This window comes from Centroberyx gerrardi, chromosome 1, assembly GCF_048128805.1.
Source record: "Centroberyx gerrardi isolate f3 chromosome 1, fCenGer3.hap1.cur.20231027, whole genome shotgun sequence".
Classification (NCBI taxonomy): Eukaryota; Metazoa; Chordata; class Actinopteri; order Beryciformes; family Berycidae; genus Centroberyx; species Centroberyx gerrardi.
The window spans coordinates 34567790-34591245 of record NC_135997.1 but is presented as its reverse complement, the minus strand read 5'-3'; the positions used below and the strand labels follow the sequence as shown (position 1 = coordinate 34591245).

Here is a 23456-nt window from a genome sequence, read left to right as displayed (position 1 = left end):
GACCACAGTACTGTGGTAAAAAGTGGCAGAAGAAAGGGAAGGAGGCACTGGGAAACTAGAAGCTAAAAGAGGTCTAAGGAGTACTTATTACCTTGTTGATCCAAGTCTCGAATTTCTGCCCTTCGGTTGTCAGGAACAAATCTGGAGTGGGGAGCACAGAGAGACAGAAAGGGGATAGGCTGTTAGGTGATAAAATGATTCCATCCGAGTCCATGATTTGTTGGTCTAGCAAAGTTGCCTAATTTGTAGAGAAGGCAATCTTCCATACAAATTATAATACAGGTTCAAATGGATTTCTGCGCTTTTAGCTTCTGAGGGAGAAACACAAGATTTTGCTGAAAAACAAACATTTTAATTCAGTCGTTTCCCACATTTCTTCATGGAGATGAATGATTCACTGCTCTAGTGGTTTGTGCTACTGTTCTTCTATTTCTCTTTCGACAAGATTTGATGTTACAATACCCAGCCCTGTCAGCATCCTGCACTGGAATAAAATATAAAGGTTCACGACAAATGGAAGATTACTGTGTTGCACATATGTGGCCTAGCGTACCAAAAACAAACATGGAAGCTTAAATATCTCAAGAGGAGGCTTGGTTAGTAGGCTTCTATCAATCCGAAGCTTTCTATTTAACCCCAGCATTGACAGGCGGTGGTGTTTGAAAATACAGACATGATTCCTGGAGACAAAGCGACTTGTCACGGCGATACAGGGAAAACAGGTGAAGGGAAGGAGGAAGGAGAGTGGAGGGATCTCCCGCTAAGAGCAACAGGATTTCACCAGGATTTCTAGAGGCTTCACCCCCTGGTAATGCCTCTAGCTTGCCGTATTGGAATCCTATAACCTGTACTTGTACTCATATTGCTTGCCTTTGAAGCTTAGGCTGCCGGCTGCATTCCTAATGTTGTCTCGATGAGAGGACGTTTATTTTCCATCACTGTGTTCTCTGGACTGCAGTGCTGCTCCAGTAATTGGATATGAAATAAATATTGGCATTGATCAGCCGTAGGGCTCGGCTACACTCCACGTGTAGCCCTGCACTGAGAAAATACAGAATATGATGGAATGGGGGGGGATGAATGATGGGAGGAACGGACGGATCAAAAATGAGAGGAAGGATGAAGGTGTAGTAGTACAGGCTCTCGTGGAAGTCCCTCATCATGTTGCCCAGTGATTCTCAACCTTTTTCAAATCAAGGACCCTAATTTAGTTCACATTAGGACCACAGACCCCCATTTGATTTGTCTCTCGGACCCAAATCTGAGAATAATTGTATTGTTAGATATGATTTTGTCCAAAATTCCATGACTATCTGTATTGTAGGTAGAGAGATAACAGAGAAACTATGATCAAAACAGTCATTCTTCTACATTCTCTAATTGTGTACTTCTTGTAGATGAACTGATGGTGAAGTTTAACAATTCATCAAGTTGCTGTGGACCCCCTGGAACCCCCTCAAGGACCCCTGGGGGTCCCCGGACCCCACGTTGAGAACCAGTGATGTAGCCTATATATTCAGTGTTAGTACTGCAGCCTAGCGAGCTCAAACTGCTGCAGCGTGGCTACTGACTAAATATTAAAAAAAAAACATTTGACCACATCACTCCCGTACTCTCACCTTCATTGGCTACATATCAAAAATTGTATTGACTGTAAAGTGTTTGCTTGCCTGTCCCTGTGCTGCAGTTTAATATGATATCGCAAGATTCCATCCCCAGAGTCCAGAAAAACTCAGCGGGGGTGAAGGGCTTTTCCCAAGGGAGATCCACTCCTGAGGAACAGCCTGCCAGCACATTTAAAGGATAATTCCTTTTATTTTCAACCCTATTATTTTCCTAGTTTCTGCCATCATGACAATTGTGTTCAAAATTGTGTCACTTCACTGTAGAGCTTTATTTAGCTTCAGTCCGCAGGTAGCGCTGCTCCCCAATACACACCGATGGGCCAAAGCAAGCTCCAACCATTGAACCCAAAAAGTCATTAGAAAATAAAAGGAATTATGCTTTAAAGACGAGATGAAATGAAAAATGCCTTTTTAACCCTTTTAGATCACATCCCCGGTCATACTGTGCACCTATTTAACAATATATGCCAAAAAAAATACCAAAAATCTATTTCATTGTATTCTTATATCAAAATTCAATCATGTTTTCTTCCTGTAAAACAAAATATGCCGTGTGCTTACGTAAGCATGCCCGTAACTAATTTCAACCAATAATATCATGACATCCACCCATCAATCAATCTTCAACTTTTAGCGCACAGAGCTAAGAGGCTAAGATTCATTAGTTAGCTAGCTAGCAACAGCACGGTACTTCGGTGTGTCTTCGGGTGTTATGACACGCCCACTTTTCAACGTTCAAATCAAATTCCTCCCAACGTTATGTCCCGCCTGTCTTTCCTGTTTCACTCGGAAATACGTCACGATACGGAAGTTAGATACTCTCGAAATGCCGTTTCATCTCGACTTTAAGGGAGATAGAGACAGGGATCTGCCACAGCCACATCTTTCCAGGCTTCTTTACTCACTCCAAATCCTCCCTGTTCTTCCCATCATGTCCACCTGACAAACGTGATTTTATGGATGTAGCTATTGGCCTGAGACTCCTACTGCATACTTGACCTTTGAACTTTGTTAACATTGGTTCAACGTTGTAGAAAACTGAGATACTAGCTTTAAGATTGAAAACCTCCAGTGAGAAAAAAGTAAACTATTGCGCTCTATGCACAAGGAAAAACCTTCTGGTCAAAACGTGTTGGCTCTGAGCCAGTGGTTCTCAATCCTGGTCGAGTGCCACAGCACCGCTGGTTTTCTATTTTAGTGGTAGCTGATTACATTCACCTGATTATCCCAGGTGAATGTAATTAACTACTGAGTAAAATAGAAAACCAGCAGGGCAGTGGTACTCGAGGACCACAGAACCACTGCTTTTTAAAGGTTTTTTAAAGCTTTTAGTCTCTTCCCTGGAAAATTGTGCATACAGCTATAAGAAAGAGTTCACTTTTCAATCTTAGAGCTAGTATCTCAGTTTTCTACAGATTTGATTCTGGTTCTCAATGCCTATAACACCTATAAGCCTAAGGACTTCACTGCTTTTTCTTAATCCACAAGAGCACCAAGTGTTACTTCTGCCAGCCTTATTGTTTTGTGCATTTTTTTTATATATTACCTGCTATTGATTCCTATATGCACTTTTTGTGTTTTCAAAACCAGCCACGGAGACAGTTGCTGTACCATTCCCAAGGCATGCTATAACAGCCAGTGGCGGTAGGAGAGGTACGGAGGCTCTGTGCCTTCTGTGTCTGCAGCACAGTGAAAGACCAGCACAGCACAGCTGCTGGGCGATGTGTGGACAGCAAGGAGAGAATTTTCTCTTTCTTTCACAGGCACAGTCCTGTGGAAACTCAATATATGATGAGGATGAAATTGTACCAGATGTGGAGGTGGGTGCCAGTCATATAACGCATACACATAAGGACATTTGCACACACACACACAGGTTTCCGCAGGTTACATTTAAGATTTGCCAATTTAAATCACATTTAAAACCAATTTCAGCCCCAAAATAAGCCTTAAGACAAAATAAACAAAAACAGCAAAAATATCAGAGCATACGTCAGTGCAACCGTAAGACCTCAAAATCAAAATGTAACTACATTTTAAGGCCTTGAAGTGAGATAATTCAACTTTAACTTCTTAAGTTTTAAAACTTCTTAAGGACCTGCAGACATCCTGCCCACACAGACTCTCAAAACCCTTCACACATAAGGCAGCTAACAAACAAATGCATGCATATATTATGCACATGTGCACGCACACTACAGGACTCAATAGTGTGTGTGTGTGTGTGTGTGTGTGTACTTCAGTAGCACCCGGTGGTGAGTTGATGAGGACTAAACAGCTTGGTTAATCAGCCAATCAGGCCTCTTAGACAGAATCCAGCTGTGATTGGCTGATTAGGTGCGATGGCGGTGTGTCGGTGAGAGACGCATGGGGTAGACGGAGGAGCGGAGAGACGCGGGGATGGATCTTTATCCTGTAAACACTTAACGCTCTGGCTGGGGGACCTCTCCTCTCACCTCCTCATCTTCCATTTTCACCCCGGTTCACCCCTCTGCCAGCCTCTTCTCTCCGGCTCTCTTCCCCTCTTCTCATCCCCTAATTTCTGCCAGCCCATCTTGAAACTTCGCTGCGGTTCCCTCTTGTCCTCTTTTCATCCGCTACTGTTCGTCTTCCCGTCTCTCCTTTCGTCTTTCGATTCCTCTATCTCCTGCTCTGAACCTCTCCTCCCTCTATTGGCGTGGCAGGTTGACCTAGAGGGAATACTTTTTAGTGTGTGTGTGTGTCAAGGGGGATATAAGAAAAGACAAAAGTAGGTTCCCTTGTGTAAACTGAGCAATAAGGTAATCTTAATGTCATCTTTCTGACATTATCCTCTCCAGTGCATTGTCCTTCTCCACTCTCCTTTCCCTTATTCACAGTCCCTGCCAGGCCGCTGGAAGCACTATAAAACACTGCACACAGTCTCATAAAGAGTTGCTAGCTAGCAATATAAACCTAACTGCTGCCACCATCACTCACTTTAACACACTTTTACTGCTCCACAGATTTTTACTGGGCCGCCACGGGCCTTTTAGGGACTCATTCAAGTTAAAAGAGATATTATGGAGAAGAATAGAAAAAAAACAGCGCAGAAAGGAATCACACAATATAGTAGAAAAGAATAGAATAGAATAGAATAGAACACAACAGAAAAGCATGTTTTAAATGTAAAGGAAATATAATGTTAATTTTTATTGTCCTGTTTAATCCCTGTTGTAATTTTGCGCCTTTTTTTCCTCATTTGTCTTTCATTTTTATCTACTCTTCTTCTTATCATCTCATCGGTTTTGTGAGCTGACAATTACGTTATGTTGACATGTAGAGGTACAGGACTCCTGTCGGAGAGGTGATAGTGAGGTCGCGTCAGTGAGATCAAACAGACGTCCCGGTGTCGGGCTACCGGTAATCCTGTTAGGCCTGTATGACTGGTGCTGACCAACACGCAACCATCAAAGCCAGCTAATCCCATCAAGCCACAGCTTGGCTCAGCTAGAAACAGAAGAGCAGGAGCGCAGCAACGTGTTATCAAACACTAGGGCTGAAAACATTGGTTTCTTATTCTCATAATTCTCTCCAAAATATTGCTTTAATAATCTTGAATTTGAATGATTTCAGGACTATATCCAGATTACAGTTAATCCAAAATGCTGCAGCCAGACTCCTGACAGGACCTAAGAACAGACAGCATATTGCCCCCTATTTTAGCTTCACTTATTTGGCAACTGGTGCAATTGTGGATTGATTTTGAAATTGACTACCTTTTAAGGTACGCTTTGGAGTAGCGCCTAGCTGTATCTCTGAGCATTTAACCCGCTGCAAAATACTCAGGTAGTCTTTTGGTCGTTCCACAGTATCCACAGAGGGTTTAAGATGATGGAGCTTTCTAGCCCCTGGAACAAACTGCCAACTCAGTATCCTCTTTTAAAATACTTTAAAACACACTTTTTAAGATTTGCTTTTACTCAAATTATGGCCTGTAGTTCTGTTCTTGTTTTAATTATAATGTGCATTGCATCTTTCTTCACATTTTTATCTATTGCTTCCATTTTTAATGATCTTGTGAAGTGCTTAACTCTGTGTTGATAAGTGGTCTATAGAGGTAATTGTCATTATGAAAAATCATATTGTGATGTTACTAATTTTACTAGCACTAGTTTTGTCACAAAGCATCACAGTATGAAGTGGAATACAAATATCATTATAATATTGTATCAGAAACAATTCAATGACACCACCAACCCGGCACTCTGTGAGTACATTTTCACATTCAAAGCATAAACTAATAGAGCTGTCATTCTCCAACACTCAGCTGACATGCATACATAATTGAAGTATGTATGTGTGTATGTAGGGGAGGGGGAGGGTGAGGTTGCGTAACAGCGATGGGGATTCAGAGTTCTTAGCAATATGTCATGTCGACGGATAATTAAAGAGGCGCTAACTCCGAAGGCAAGAGCAAGGGCTACGCGGACTGAGAAAGAGAGGGAGATAGAGAGAGAGAGACTGATAGCAGATGTTGAGGCCATCCGGTTTTCAAGGTGTATCTTAGAGTTGTCACGGTGGTGTCATTTTGACACCGGTGTCGTTTCCCTCCTCAACACCGGTCACACCGGTTATACCGCCTGTCGCCACTAGAGGGTCTAAGCGCTATCAAAGTCAGCGTCACTACAATTAAAGTGAAACTTATAATTCCTCTCCAAACTCACGTTAACGGCATTTGTAAACGTAACACTTTTTAATCAGCGATTTATAACACTGCTCAACACTCAGGTAGTTAATGTGAGTGCAGTGCAGATTCTGGCATATTGCCCTTCTTTAAGGGGCGATCACACCGAGAAGCGTCGCTACAGGCGCATCCGCTTCAAAAACGCCTAGGCAGACCGCGTTGGGCAAAACAGCTTGATGGCCTGTGGAGCACTGAGGAGCAGGGCTGCGTGTAAGACCGCTAATATCAGCTTTTCATCTGTGTTTGCCAGTGTCCCACCGTTCCCACCACATCAAACCGCATCAAAACAGGAAGGAAAGCCCGCCTTCTGCTTGATTTGATTGGTTGCCTGGCCCAAATGTGACATTGACAAGCGGTGCGACTCCGCGCCTTGCGCTGAAAAGTTGAGAATATTTTAACTTTTATCTGCGCCTAAAAACCGCCAGAAAAACGCGACGCGTGTCGCAAGAGAAGAGCACGCGCCAGGCGCGCCGGACCATAGGAAAACAAGGGTTTTGGTGGCGACGCGTTTCTAGCGACGCGTCTCGGTGTGATCGCCCCCGCATTGGATTGTACTGGACACATTGCTGTCACTAGGTAAAGACAAATAATTAATCCTATTCATCCTAATCTGTCATATTAGTGATCAGATTTAGTGATCAGTATGTTGTTAGTATGTCCATTTATCATTTTGTAGCCTAACTTGAACATGGAAGCTCTGAATATGTGCTTTTATTTTACAAAATACAAAATAACGGTATTCCCGGTGTGGGGCTAATGCCACCGGTGTGGACTCCAAAACCGAATGCCATCGGTAACACCGCCCACCGCGACAACCCTAGTGTGTCTGCGAATACAAAAAGAGCGCGCTTACAAAACAAATCATTCCGAAGCAGAGGCGAGCAGCATTAATTGCAAGAGAGGCATGATTATTTCTTCGGCGTCCCTCCTCTCTCGCACTCTCTGTCAGATTTGTCGGTTTCGCTAAATTGTCTCTTCCCTAGAATTGACACTTGAAAAAGCATGCTGTCACACCCACGTGTACAAGCACAACATTATGAACACCAAACATAAACACATGTACGCCCGCCCCCGGCATGGCTGATTTGAGCAGGTTATTTGAGTATCTGTGTGTGTGTGTGTGTGTGTGTGTGTGCGAATGTCTTTGTCATCAGGGTCTGATCTATCCAATCATCTCCAATCACCCACTCCTTTCACACTAACAGAATAATTGTCAGTGTGTCTGTTGCTAATAACAGGGTGTTAAGAGCAATAACTGCCAAAGCTCATGAATAATAAAACAAACAGCACAACAAGGTGGACTGTGGCACAGGACTGGTTTGTATTCTGTTTCTGTTGTGGCACAGACCAGCATGTTACTGAACTGGTTAGACTGGTTTATATGCTGTTTCTATTGTGACAGATCAACATGTTACTGAACTGGTTAGACTGGTTTATATTCTGTTTCTATTGTGACAGATCAACATGTTACTGAACTGGTTAGACTGGTTTATATGCTGTTTCTATTAGACTTGGGCCGATATTTTATATTATTGAATACCGCAATATTTTGTGAATATCGCGATATTTCCCGCAATATCCAATACGTTTTCTATTATTATTATCATTATTATTATTATTAATATAGTTATTATTATTATTTAAGTTATTGTTGTTATATTATAATTTTATGTAATTTGGAAGAAATAAAATAAAATACCCCGGCAAAAAAAAAAAAACATTTGTCAGATCAGCATGTTACTGAACTGGTTAGACTGGTTTGTATTCTGTTTCTCCGCATGTTACTGAACTGGTTAGACTGGTTTGTATTCTGTTTCTCCGCATGTTACTGAACTGGTTAGACTGGTTTGTATTCTGTTTCTCCGCATGTTACTGAACTGGTTAGACTGGTTTGTATTCTGTTTCTCCGCATGTTACTGAACTGGTTAGACTGGTTTGTATTCTGTTTCTCCGCATGTTACTGAACTGGTTAGACTGGATTGTCTTCTGTTTCTATTGTAGCACAGATCAGTATGTTACTGAACTGCGTAAGCAGATGTCTGTAGTTCCTCAGAGGCAGCTGGCAGGCACGTTGGCAGCGAAAAATGTAACATATCTCTAGCGGATTAAAATGTCTGTAACCACGTAAGAGTTAGCACGCCGCTGAAGGTGTTCTAGTTGAAAATAGATTGAGACTAAAGGAGGGAGAGAAAGAACTTGCTATGTATTGATTTCACGCTCCCATTTCTGAGCGTGTGGCGTTTCACAAGTTGACTGGGGTGTCAGGAGCAGGAAATGTACCAGAGATGTACGCTGACGCCCCCATGCTTTCGCTCCACAGAGAGGGAGAGAGAGAGGGAGAGAGAGAGAGAGAGAGAGACAGACAGAGAGTTCCCTGTTTGCTTGTTTTCACCATACCATGTTTGGCACTCTACCTGCCATTATGGCATGCATATTTCAAAGAACACCTGCATTAAAATATGAATGAGGACATTTAAGTGTTGGCCTGTGGCAAAAAGAGGCCAAAGAAACGCAACGATCCATTACCAAGCAATCGTTATAAGTACGAATAGTGCTCCTGTGTTGGACTTTTAAGACAATGCTATAAGAACTAGTGTGTTTTGCTGACTAAGTGTTAGTATAGCACAGACAATTAAGCATTAGATAAGTTAAACTACTAGCAGAGCTGCTGTTGGCTGTTAAGACGTCCAAAGGTGCAGTGCTCTATGACTTTCATTGAAATGCCATAACAGTAAAGCAGGTAGAGATACTATAGAACTAAATGAACAGAGGCTGATCCGGAAGTATTGTTACATAACACACTTAGAGGAAAAAGAAAATCAAATCTGTCGATTTGCCTGTCTGGATGTATTACACAGGGATTACAGGACCAGCGCTATTTGAAAGGGATTATAGTGGGAGGTAATGGTACAACAGTCCTCATCTTTTGCAATTTAGACTGTATAGAGATGTACATTGGTATAACATTACATATGAATGGCTGTGACAAACTCTTTTCTCTTGTCTCTGGCTATGGGAGACTGTCGTGGATGAAGTCATTCCAAAATATCCAAAGGGACACCTGGTCTTACAAAAATGATTGAACATTACAACAAATTGTGGTACTTTTTAAAAGGAAAGTAGTTACTTCGAGTCTTTGGTTGACAAAATAAGAACACGGCAAGGCAATGACTTTCTGGGTATATGTGAAATAAACTCTTCACATAGACCAAACCATCCATGGGAATATGAATAACAAATTTAAAACTTAAAAGTCCCATATTCTCCACTTTCCAGTGTTTTATTTTATGTCTTGAGGTCCACTAAAAGCTGTGGTGTGTGGTGTCATGTACCAAAAACACATGTTCATTTTCCAGCATCTCTCTGAGCCTTACCAAGAACAGGCTGTTTCTGTCGCTGTGTCTTTAAGGCTCATTAATATTAACGACCCTCTGTTCTGATTGGCTAACCGTTTCAAGAGTGAATCGTGAGACACCGCAGTGCCGGCAGCTACAGGTAGGGAAAACTCTCCGGTAATAAACAATGACAACCGCTCGACCGCTTTGAAAAAAACACTTTGTTAGTCTATTATTTCTTACAAAAATGATAATGAGCGAACCTTTGTGACGCCACAAAGTTACGGAAGTCCAAACGGCTCATTTAGAGGCTCGCTTTTCTAATATGGATTGTGTGGATTTAGCCGTTATGTTTAAAGTATTCAGAGTTTGTTGCTGCTATAAAGAATTTCCCACTGGGACAAATGTAGTGCTTGCCCACTTCCTTACCTGTATCTTATTCATATCACAAGGATGTACACACAATGTATCAACACTTAAGTCACACATAAAAGGATACAGACATGCTTTTTAGTCCTCTTGGGACTAAGGTAAAGCTGCTTGCCATCATTTCTAAAAACACAGGTGAATACTAAAAGGCCAGAAGTCAACATGCTCAGGTAGCGATTCAGTGGAACAGAATCCGTGAGGGGAAAGTGGAGGTGGAGGTTTCACAGGAGAATTGAGATTGGGATTTAGGTGTTTCTCCCCCCCCCCCCCGCCGCTCTATCCATCTCATCGGGTTGTTTCTCGGGGAGAGGGATTTGGATGACACGAGGCCAGTACGCGCTGGAGGAGATGAGATGAAAGGAAGTGGCTTGTAGGGGCGGCGTGGCAGGAAGGCAAATAAACAGTTCCCTCAGAAAAAGAAAGTGAAAATGAAACTTGAAGGGCGCTGTCCTTCAGAAACAGCCCGAGTCATTTCACGGCGACGTGTATATGTCCTTCCAGTAGACACCTGAGACTGGAGTCAATTCTGTTTTCCTTGTATCTGCTCGGGAAGAAAATTTACATCCTGGGGGAAAACTTTTGTTGTTCTTTTTTTTTTTTACTTTCCACAACAAAACTTGGTCTTGTTGCAGGCTCGTAATATCCACTTGGGGATTTCAAATGGGAAAGTAACTGGACTTGAGATGATTCAGTCTAGTAAATATGAGCAGGCACTTCCTAATTAAAAAAAGAGGAGTAAAGTGAGTTAATCCAAGCTCATTCTCGGCTTTAGAGGGCCTCTCCTGAGAGGGGAGGAGGAAGAGAAGAGAAGAGAAGAGAAGAGAAGAGAAGAGAAGAGAAGAGAAGAGAAGAGAAGAGAAGAGATGAGGAATCAGAGCGCGGGGAGATGAGCGGGCCTTGAGTTATTCATAGCCTCTCCATCAGATTTGTTAAGGGGATTGGAAGCAATTTAAAGGCCTCCGCTGACTGTTTGACTCGGGCCGCATTATGTCTCTCTATTCCATTATGTTGAGCCGCGGTGTGGGGATAAAGACCCGGGTCCCTATTAGTCTCTGTATAAACAGATAGGGAGTTGCTAGGCGGGTGCTAAGCCGAGGCAGAGGAGGAGAGCTTTGACATCGAGAAGAATAGACGGCAGCAGGCGGTAGCCTACGCTGTCTCTTTTGCTTTGTCTCACTCACTATCGCCTTCCCTCTATCTGTTTATCTGTCTCTCTCGCTCTCTCTCTCACATACCCTCATCTGCCATACATTGAATCTCAGGACAGCGGGATCACTGCTGTGGAGAAAGAGGTGTTATGGTGCGGAACTGTGAAGCGCAGTGAGACGAGGAGCAGTCACAGGTGTGCAGGTCTGCGCAAATCGATGAGCACATGAAAAAAAAAAAAATCCATCCTGAAAAAAAACAGCTATTGGTGATGTACCTTACATTTCTGGGTCCATTTTGTTGTTTGGTGCTGTATTTTTGTTATTCCAGTGGATAACTGGCCAAACATAGATAGCATAATATAACACAGAGATACACAGACACAGCTAGAATGGAGTTTGATAGCAGAAAATGTTTCAGCGATCTAAAACATCACCAAGGTTTTGGTGTCAGTGCCTCAGAATCAAAGAGTGAGGGCTTCTTTCCAGAGCCGCCATTTTGCACCGACAAACAACAACCATACAGGGAGAAATCCATCGTAGAAGAGGCAGAGAGACCAGTTTCTCCACCGACAGTAGCTGCGATAGACCACAATGCAACGCAGCCACAAGACATGTTGAGTTTTGACTGGAAGCTCTCACTCTCATGCCGTTACTATCGTTACCGTTATCTTCACCTAGATGTATAACCCAGCTGGGTGCAACAAGTCCAGGCAACTTCTCTGGGGGGTTGTCGCAAGGCATTCTGGGAAATTCACTAAGCCAAGTAGACGTAGACGAGGCACGTTGAAGGACAGTGGAGACAACAACAAGGTAAATTATAACACTCCATCACAAAGTAACTCTTGGAATGCATTGAACTTCACACGTTGATGATATATAACAGTGTAAAAGTATCTGAGGGTGGAATTTTCCTTTAAAGCAAACAGTGGGTCAAAATGATCATAGGTATATACCGATTACAAATTCCAATGCTGGCTTTAAAATGCCCACAAACAATATTCTTAAAAATCTGACATGTTGAATCTTACAATACCTTAAAATCAATACTGTTATAAAAAATTTGTATGACGACTTTTGATACCCCACCGTACTGATTCATGAACTGAAAAGTCCTATCCTCGACACCATCCTGCTATTCTCTTCCATACGATGACAGATTATTTAAGAACAATACGGCAGCAAACCCTAAGGAGAGTTAATTGGCTGAGAGAGAAGAATAGCGAGGGAGGGAGGGAGGGATGGGGAGAGGAAGAGAGCGAGATAGTGAGCAGAGTTGTAGCTAATTACTTGTTCACACCTATCCCCTGTTACGCTCACGCTTGTCACTATAGACGCAGGCACATATATACACACACCCCCACCCTACACCCTAGCTTCCCATCCACCCACGCTTTCCTTTGCCACGTGTCTTTTGCCTGCAGAGTTAACGGCAGCCTCGAGCCTCATCGATGCTCGCTGAAACGAGCAGTCGTTTTACCCCGCCAGCCTATGCTCGCGAGCTTCCAATTAGCGGCTTATTAAAAGTGCCGGTGTGCTTTTATGGAGCCGACGGAGCTCGGTTCGTCCTGCGGGAGCCTCGGCAGTGATTCCCAATAAAAGCCAGGTCGCAGAGTCAGCTGAGGCCCGAGCTATCACGAAGCAATCGGCGATCTACAAAAAAAAAAAAAAAGGACCTTGTTGTGACATGATAGCAGCACTTTGTACGTGATGGATGGTTATGGGGCCATTGTACGGCTACACAAGTGTGGAGAAGGTTGCAGAGATGAGGGAGGACATGACCGCTAGTGGAGAAAGACAAGATTATTGATTCGACTGCGCCGGGATTATATATTGGAAACGGACGACCAAGCACCCCCCCCCCCCCCTTCCTCCTTTCATAACAGCACCCGTCTCTCTCCCCTGTTTCTCTGTTGTCCTCCCGTTCAAAATATATATTTTTTCAATAAAGTATATGAAATATCAAATATCAAACAAGGCAACAGCAAATATGTTGTCCCCTACAAACGATGCAGACCCCCACTTGGGCCAGTCAGTGTAATTTTGAGAATGACAGAACACATTGGTGAGATGTAAAATCCAGTCAGAAGTGTCTGAGACATCACATGCAACACTTAGATGAATGAGCAAACGATGTAGCATCGCCCTTGGACTAATGAGTGTTATTCTGAAAATTAGGGATGCACAAATACGTTTTTTTGAGGCCAATACCAATATCTAATTTTTCCCCACTCGTATCGCCCGATACTGACACGGATTGTTGCAAGAATTTAAAGTAAATACATGTATAAAACAGGTTAAGCTTTTCAGACATGCCTATCTTCAAAAAATGAAGTGTTATCATGAGTGTTAGGGGTAAAAGTCCGCATAAAAAGTAAGGACTCAACCATGTGAATTAAAAGAATCATTAAATGAATTTTATTAACTTTCTTGGACAGTTTGTAGAAATCCCATACCACAGACATGTCCAACGCAGTGGTTGCGTTAGACTTTCTCGTTGTCCGTCATTTTGACGGACAGGGTCGTAAAAATTCCGTCATAATGTATTATTACCCGTCATTTTCATTTTCATTTTTTTAATGATAATGGGACATAGCCTATTTAATAGCATTTAATTTTCAAAAACAATCGATCACAATAACATTTAATATACAGAAGAACAAACTTAGATTATGCATTTATCATAGGCTACTATAAAGCAAGGAATCTCTGTCTGTCCTTCGCATATCTCGAGAACCGTTCGTCCGATCTACTTCACACTTGGCGGGTGTATTGCTGGGGACCCGAGGACGTGCAGTGTCGGATTTGGTGCAATTTGGACACGCGACACGTTCAATATTAATAAACTTTGAATAAACAAGCGAACAGCGCTCTGTGCAGCAGCGGCGCGAACGGGCACTGCACTAGTAAGAGAGAAAAGATGAACAAACGGAGACACCGACCGTCCTAAACAGGCAAATATGAACGATGCAATTTTACAGAATTAGACAATTACAATTAAAATATGAACAAACCATTTACAAGAAATTAAATTGAACTCAATTGACCTGCTGTAGCCTAGCCTGAACTCAAACCTTCCTCCTGGTCCGCATGGACTTAAACTGGGTGCTCGCTTGAGCATAATCAAACGCATCAAGGGAGATTGCTGCAGAGGCGACTGTCATTAGGTTTTGCGTCTTTGCCTCGGACAGACGGCTTGTCATGGCCGTTTTAATTTTGTTCTGAAGGCTGAACTCCCGCTCTGCTGCCACACTGGAGACTGGAATTACCAGCGCCACTTCAGCCAGCGTTTTGAAGTCGGCGAACATTTCTCCCAGGGAAGTGATCAGATGTCGGCAAGACTCTCTGAACGTGGGATTTCCCGATCCTGCAAGCACTCGCTTCACCGGGAGGAAATCCCGCAGCATGCGCTCCTTCTGCACCAGGGGCGCGGCTGCTGGGGCTCCAAGGAGAGTGAGATCAAAGACAAGATGAGTAAACAATAGCTAATTAATATGCACACTCGCCACCAACTGGACAGGAGGGTCTACTACAGGTGGTCTACATGTGGTTATTGACAGTGTTGCGTGTGAATTACTTAACGTTAGGGTAGATCACCCTCAGTGTAATCTGTCAAAATGACGGACGGCCTTCAGATTTTTCCGTCATTGTTAAAAAAAATCCATCAATGACGGAAAATATTCAGTCTGCACTAGGCTTTATAAAAGAACACCCCCCCTTGGAAGTAACTGGAATTCTGAGTGTGGTTTTCAAAGGCCAAATCGACCGCTACCGATTCTCTACCACTATATCGGTGTATCACTATTGGAAATGCCAGAATGTGGTGAGATGCATCATTCCCATCAGCTTTTGTCAAAATCCAATTGCGTCTGCGCAGAAGAATGGACGGACGGAAGGAGACCCGACAATCAAAATATCTTTTCCTTCTCAGCTTCCCCCAGCTTTCGCTACTGCCTCCTCCTCCTCTTCTTCTTCCTCCTGTTGCTAGTCTTCCCTCTCCCCCGTCCCCGCTTCACTCTCCGATGTCCCCCCTCCTCTCCCTCCTCTCCTCGGTCTACCTGTGGGGGCCATGTGAGGCCAGCAACAACAGCAACAACAGCAGCAGCAGCAGCGCGAACAGCAGCATCTAGACTAAAGTGGAGGTGACAGCGTGCGTGAGGCTGCTCCATTTGTGTCTTATACAGCCCCCCTCCCCTCCCACCCCCTACCCAATCCAGGTCTACCTGTAAGAGGCCTAGCAGCAGCAGCAGCAGCGGTTTGTCCAGGCTACAGTGCAGAGTGGAGCTGACAGCCAGCACCGTGGCTGCTGCATTAGTGTGTGATATGCCATGTGTGTTTGTGAGTGTGTGTGTGTGTGTGTGTGTGTATGTGCTGTCACCTCACTCATCATCACCATGCTCCAAGCCATTAGGTAGAGGAGGAGGAGGAGGAGGAGGAGGCTGGGATGGTGAGATGCAGGAGAAGGTGAAATTGAGGCAGAAAACGAGAGAGAGAGAGAGAGAGAGAGAGAGAGAGAGAGAGAGAGACAGAGAGACAGAGAGCGAGAGCACAGCCTCCCTCTTCTCTGTGTCTCTAATGCCCCTGAGCAGGTTATTTGTTAGCCTGTTACTCAGCAAACAAGCTGTGACTCCTATCCCCCGCTAGCTGTTGGAGGGACACACACACACACACACACACACACACACACACACACACACACACAACACAGAGCACCCCTCAGGGTCGCTGGGGAGATGGGCTCAAACAGAGCCGCCGCGCCGACTGATCTCACTGCACTGTTCATGGGGATTGGTGGGCAGATGTCCACTTTGTGTGTGTGTGTGCGTGATGGAGGTTGAATGAGGCTGACGGTAATGAGGCAGAATGAGAGGGAGAAGAGCAGAAAGTGTGCTTGCTCGGTTTTGTGTGTGTGTGTGTGTGTGTGTGTGTGTCGCAGATATTTGTACGTAGTCCTGCTAAAAGCCATCTTGCATCCCATCAGTCGAGCCCCCCCGGTGTTCTCGTTTGTTTGCATCGATTTGTTCCCCCCCCCCCCCGTCTTTAACCCTCGGCCCGGTCCGGGTTTCAGCTGGTGTGTGTGTGTGTGTGTGTGTGTGGGAGGGGGGGCCTTTGACATTCTGAGGGAAATGTCATGGTAGTCATCAGTGAAACAGATACTCCCCCCTCCAACAGACATTTGGAGGCTGCCTCGCTCCCAGTGAGGAGAGAGAGAGAGAGAGAGAGTGGAGAAAGGCAAGGCGATAAGGTTGTTAGCTGAAGTCTTGTAAAGGCCTCTTCTGACGCAGGAGGGAGGTTAAGATTAAGGCCTTGCCCTAGGTTATGAGTCTTGATGTCTGGGGAAGAGCGTCATACTAACAAGGAGCAGGGACACGCGGGGTCAGATATGGACAATGTCCTTTTGCGGCAGGAAGCATTTTGTGCCTCAGGAGCGCAAGATAGGGAGACACATTGCCCTCAGTGTCATGTATATTATGTATGGAAGGCACAAACAGTCTAGCCTGGGCTACCATGCACATATGCAGGCCTTGAAATACAGCCTATTGATATACCGTTTGTCTGTTTCAGTGCTATAAAAAGGACAAATATTATGTAAGGGAAGACTTTTATAAGTCACAGAACTCCTCTGGTCACCCACACCAGCAAAGTTAAATCTTCACACATACTTTAAAGCAGCTCAGTTATTGATGCAAAAATCACTAGTGATCTGACGTGTTTAGTCTGCAGGACAGGCCTCACATAACAAAAAAAATATCTGAATGAGATCCACATATTCTAGTCCTTTGTCCAGCCAGCAGACACACTGTTCTTCTCAAAGAGAGTGTGGGTGTGAAAGCTCAACCTGCTCGAGTATTACAGGAATACTCTTGTCATTTTGAATTTCAGTTGGTTATGTCTCTTCACCAGACACTTGTCACACTGTGAGAAAAGGTTGTCCTTCAGCATCCTTTAAATAGCTTGGTAGCCTTGCTAGCATTCCTCAGTGAAACCAAAAGGCAAAGCTATGTGGGAAACTTTGTAAAATGCAGGAAGGTGTGTCTCATGGTTGCGATAACAAATGCTAACGAGGCAAATAAGCTATTTCAGGGACACTGAAGGACAATCTTTCCTAACAATGTGACAAGTGTCTGGTGAGGGAGTGAAACCAAGTCAAATTCAAAATGTCAGAGTATCCCTTTAAGAAGCTGAGCTGATTGTGCAGGGTTGCAGCCAAATCTTCACCGGCCACCTCCATTGATATGTGGCCCTGTCCCTCTGCTAGCAAGAAACCAGCAGACTGTGAAACGAGCTTTTCCAAACTTGCCAAAAGCCCACAAAAGACGATTTACCGTAGTATCAAGAGGAGAAGTGAGAAGAAGAAGTGATGCTGAAGAAAGCCTTTAAAAAATATATTAGATTTGTTCTGTTACCTTGTCGGCTGGGAGAGAACAGTCGGAGTGAGCCGTGCCATCACGCACATTTCACTTGTTAATGCAGTGAAATATGACAGTCAATTTTTCCTCACAGTTAAAATGTCTAACGGAGGTTGAGAGGATTGAGTGATTCTCATCAAAGATGTTTTTCTCTGCCAGAGATTGTTCCTAGAGGCCACAACATGGTCACAACGCTTACGGGGGAATGAAAGTTGTCTGTCATTGAAGTCATATCACCATGCATGAGCATAGCTACTGAATTGGTTTGCATGATGATGGTGTCTGCATGCACATACGTATGAACACACACACACACACACACACACAGACACACAACCTACAGCACACACCGTGATGTTGGTCCTGACATTTGCATATGCACGCTAGTGTGTGGAGCATATGAGCCCGCACACACACACACACTAACACACACACAAACATGCATACCCCCCCCCCCCCCCCCCCTCCCCAATACCATCACACACAACACACATGCACAGACAAAATGTGGAATTCAGGCCAAGAACAAAGTGAAAAGCTCCACAGAATAAATCCGTCTCTAAGCCAATATGTAGCCCTACTCCACACTGTGTGACTTCCACCCCGATCTATCAAAACAGCTCATTCACAAACATGGCACAGCACACCAGCGCAGAATGCAACGATGCTATTCCCGGAAGAAATAATCTCCTAAAACCATTACAGGGAACAACGTAGGTGCACTAGCTACGGGGGGATTACAGCCGAAACTCTCTCATACACACACGCTTCCCATCCTATTTCGCTCACAACACCTTTTTTATGCCATGCATGTGTATGTGTGTGTGTGTGTGTGTGTAAATAAAAAACTGCTCACGGAACTACTGTAACAAGCATAGGAAAGCTCATTCCACGGGCTGGAATGGAGCCTATGTATATGTATGTGTTTGTGTGTGTGTGTGTGTGTGTCTATTTATGTAAACTAATTAAATTCAGTGTTTATTATATAATAAGATTGTTATAACAAAACTTGGCTTTGCTCCAAAAGGTGCAGCTATTAACCTTCTGTAAACACTGGAGACTGGGTTGGCAACGCTTATCAAGCAAACCATGTTCGGGCCTCGAGGAAATATAAAAATGCATTCTTTCACGTATTAAATGGTATTTGGAGAAAAGGTGCATTTAGAACATTACAGTAGTATATCAAAGTGAGATATGAGGCTATGTTTCGACATTGAAGTGAACAAAGCCAATAGCTGCCTTGACTATGGTGGTGTGTGGCATTTATGGAACAAACATGGCAAGCATGACTCCTTCTTGGTCCCAGGTTGTTTTTGATTTCATCAAGCAGTGTTAATATAATATGACCTGGCAATCTGTAATATCTTTTAACCTCATTCTCTGACATTTGAAAGAGTAATTCTCAAATGGAACACCCTCTCTCTTATTTGTCATCCTCTCTGCCTATTGTACTTTTGAACAAATAACCCAGCAGCCATGGTTTTCTAAGGTTGACAAGTTTGGACGCGCTTCCTCTGGCCGTTTAGTAAATCAATGGGAGTGATCTATTTCAATAATCTCCTCCATTTTTGCACCCTACCATTGCCACTCTTCAAAATACATAGTAATTGGGTCAAACACGGTAAGTCTTGTGCCAGTTGTCTAACCCATTTCCATGTGCAAATGCTTGTGCGCAAAGATTAGAATCGACGCTTTTTACACATGCAACTGCACGAGTGTCATCGCAAACGCTTAGTAAATACAGCCCTGAAATAGACTGATCCCTCTTTGAACGACAAAATGATCCCTTTGATTTCACCAATGAAGTCCACCTTCGTCATGAAGACAAGATGAAGGGAGGAGACGGGTTAAAGAAGGAGTTTTAAGTGAGACGTAAATTGTTCAGGAGGCGGCGCTCATCAATATTAGCGACGTTGACCTAATATTTTGTACATTCCCGTGTAGCGCTCTGCAGCAAACAGAAGGGAACTTATTTTTGGGACAGAACATGGGGAGACAGCATAACCTCAGGCTACAGTCACAAAGCTGTGCGTATCAGAGAGGCCTCATTTATTCCTATTATTCATTTATCTGCAAAAACACCCGTGCTTACCAAAATAAACACAGTGTCTCTTTTGCCCGTTTGACGCCGTGCCAGCTTTCCTGGAGGCGGAGAGGCTACAAACGACACACCTCAAAGGGCTGGCGCATCGCACCAGGCGTTCCTAACATGCCTGTGTGCTCACTCCAAATCTCTATACAAGGGGGAAATTAGATCGCGGGGAAGAGCAGTGAATGCAATTGATGTGTTTATGATGATGGATACACGTCGCTGTGGGTGCTGTGGGTGCTGTGGGTTCAGCGTTGCGAGATATTCCTCCATGTTTTGATGGAAAGGGAATCTGTGTAGCGCCTGCGCAACACGGGAGAGACGATTGACTCAAATACTCGGAGAGGAATCCAAATTAATGACTGAACACGTTAGGAGGACTTCTCACAAACAGCTATTATAAAGGATCCCCAGTTGGTTAGAAAAGGTAACTGGTGCAATGAAAGGAGTGACATTGTAATTTAGTCTCACATTTAATCTTAACTTTTCTTAAAACAAGTGGAGAAACTCTACCAATTGGGGGAGATAATTAATGCAGTTTCCAAGGCAGAATAAGGCAGCTTAATCCACTAGTATTAAGAAAATGACACTTGATTCAAGAAAAGTTTTAGAACAAGCTGTTTTGCATTGGAAACAAGCAGGACTGGAACTTAAAAGATAAGTTTGGCGATTTTGGACCTATATATAATTTGTCTCTTACATACCTGTAGTACTTGGATCCACAGAGAATATTGGCTCCAGAGTCAGCTGTCGGTTGAAACGGCGAGCTCTGTTGCTAGGCCTCTTGCTGCTAACAGTGAGTCCAAATGGGTTTTGTCAAATTATCTCCAAAAAAGCCATTTGTAGGCTCCACAGGGGAGTTGAGAGTGAACGGAAAAAATGGAAGGTATATAAATTCAAATTAGCTCTGATTTCATGACACAATTCCACCATTACGCACATTTCAATCAGGAAATCACAGTCATTTTTCTCTGCCGCAGCACAGACTACTGTGGGGTGAAAGTGTGTTACTAGCGGTGTGATCTAGTTCTAGACGGTCAGGTCAGATTGTGAAGAGTTTGGTAGAAGACGATCCACTGAGCGGAAATGGTGCGGTGCTGCTGCTTTCCAGCCTGTGGATAGTAATACGTCAGTTGGTCACCATATTGTTTTCACAGTCTGGCTTTTTTGGAGATATTTGGACAAACCCTGTTTGGACTCATTGTTAGCAGCAAGAGGCCCAATAGCCCAGTAGCCCAATAGCCCAGTATAGATAATGTAATATCCAAGTTTAATAATGCTGATCGTGTTCTAAAATTGTATACGTCCATAAAAATCACAAGTTTGTATGCTTTTGTATATTTCATTTTTTATTATTACTACCTCAGTAGAAGTAATGTAATGTTCTAGTTTAATCTATCAAGCTTTAGAATGATCTACATTACAATTATATCAGCAGGCTAAACACCACATGATGAGTCTATCTGTATATAGCCAGTCTCTACCAGTCTTCCAGCTCTCCACAACACCCTTAGGGCCGGTTCACATGCCGCGTCTTTTGCACGCTCAAATCCATTCTTTTCAATGGAGGCGCGCAGCAGACGCGCGCCAACGCAACCGTGGCGCACTGAGATAAAAATATCTCAACTTTTTGGAACGCGCATGTCACATAGCCTGAAAGCGAAAGAGAGAGGGATGCATTCATGGCGAGATCTTTCTGCTCCACATGTAGCTCAAGAAGTAAAGCTACTACGACAGTTTTACTGCGATGGTCATCCATTATTTCAGATAACTACTAACAAACGTTGTGTGAAGTTGTTGTCTTTGGTTGCTTGGCAACGCCAGGCACACCTGTAGCGCAACCGTCCAAGCGCACTTGATAAAAGTTCAGTGTTCACTGTCCACTCCACTGTTCACTGCGCCTCGCGTTTTCCAAGCGTTTTAGAGTGCTGCATGTGAATCGGCCCTTACTCTTTTTTTCTTTGTAAGTTTCTTTTCCGGTCGAGGTGGCGGTACGTTTGCAAAACAAATCAATATATTTGTTTTTTGGATTTGTTTGGTTTGTTCGTAGTACTGCTGGCGGTGTTGTTTATGTTAGCGAGCTACATCTGTCTATGGCAACACTGCAGAGTTCCGACAGGCAGGCTGGGGCAGCGACGAGCCCTTGGATTTTAAGGTGGAAACCTTAAAGAAATTGACTGAGAAGCACTGAATTTTCAATGACATCTTAACTAAATGTTGGTGTAGATTCATGCATGAGATTGAGAATCTGCTGCTCAATCTCATTTGCCAACTGGGTTAGTGCTGCCTTTTCTGGACTTGATTTCATGTCCTCAAAACAAGTGATATTATTTCACCAGGCAGATGTTTTCACTTTCGTTTTTTTCTTGATTAGTTGATTAATTGATTAGTCCATTGACAGAAAATTATTTGATTATAATTTTGATAGGATCAATTAATCGTTTTAGACATTTGTCAAGTAAAAATACCAAACATTTGCTGAATAAAAGCTTCATAAATGCTAAGATTTGCTTGCTTTTATTATATATTTATTATATTGCTTTATTATAAAATTAATACTTTGGGTTCTGGTCAGATTAAGTAGAGTCTAAGTTTTAATAATCACTTTGGGCTCTGGTAACTTGTGATGGCCATTTCTCATTATTTTTGACATTTTAGAGACTAAATGAATGACCGATTAATTGCAAAAATAATCGATAGATTAATTGATAATCAAAATAATCGTTAGTTGCACCCCTACTCAATACAAGATTAAAGGACTTGCAAAGATGGATATTTTTGCAGTGTTCTTTGTTTAGACACTGGGAAAGCAGAGATCAATCCTACTCCTATGCTTATTTCCATTCACTTGTGTAACCTGTTTTTAACGAGGCGAGTCCTCCTGCACCCTGGCCAAGAAGTGGCCCTCATGTCTGATAAATGCATAATGCCATGCATGTTCTTGTTTCACTTGTTCCGTTCAATCCTGGCCTAAAGCCCTATGATTATTATTCTTATTAGGATTAACATTCCTTGGATGTGACAAACATAATCAATGGGTCTCTCACTCTGTCTCTCCATCTCTCTCTCTGGTAGATAGACTATTTTGAAAGCCCCCAGAGTACTAAAATGCCTATTAAAAATGCCTGACTCTGCCACCTAAATGTAAACTTAATCCCTTTATAATCAATTCTTCTCCTTGGCCAACCTTGTTAGGTGGCAAATCTGTTTTCCCCCCATATTACTCAGACAATCAGCGAGTCACTTCGACACACAGAGCTGCTTTAATTGGATGCTGCACTGAGCATTACCATGCCCGTTGCCTAGCAATGGATCCTTACGCCAGCATTGCTGTCTTTGTGCATGTTTTGCCCAAAATGGCATTTACAATTACCTTGCAATTACCACCTTTTTTTCCAAACAAGTTCTTATCGTGCTCTTGATAGCTCCCTGCCTACTGGTGCTCTTTCTGAATTGAAAAGCTGTGATATGACCCTTTGGGTTACCTTGATACTGCAGTGGGGAGAGATCTAATAAGTGTGACGACTCCAAGGGTACACCATTAAAATGATAAGAACATCTCCTGCGGTCATTTGGCTTTGATGATTACGGAAGCTTTGAGGGCTATTGAAGCGTGCCCACGTCAGCCGTCTATTGTATAAAGCTCAGGTTTGTAGCTGTCTCGCAGTAAGAGCTGTTTTGCTACTAATTGGTTGTGTTACTGAAGTGAGCAGCCTCA

General features: G+C 43.3%; 1 protein-coding gene across 3 annotated transcripts in view; it reads right to left on the bottom strand.

The window, feature by feature from the left end:
• The window catches only part of itfg1 (integrin alpha FG-GAP repeat containing 1), a 151222-nt gene that overhangs the window by 118704 nt on the left and 9062 nt on the right, over positions 1 to 23456 (bottom strand). For all 3 annotated transcript variants that reach the window (XR_013507247.1, XR_013507249.1, XM_078289071.1), the window contains exon 7: positions 92 to 141. Coding sequence is in view for 1 of the 3 variants with exons in the window: in XM_078289071.1 (XP_078145197.1) it covers positions 92 to 141 (50 nt within the window). In the remaining 2 variants the exon portion in view is untranslated. The remainder of the gene's footprint in view (positions 1 to 91; positions 142 to 23456) is intronic.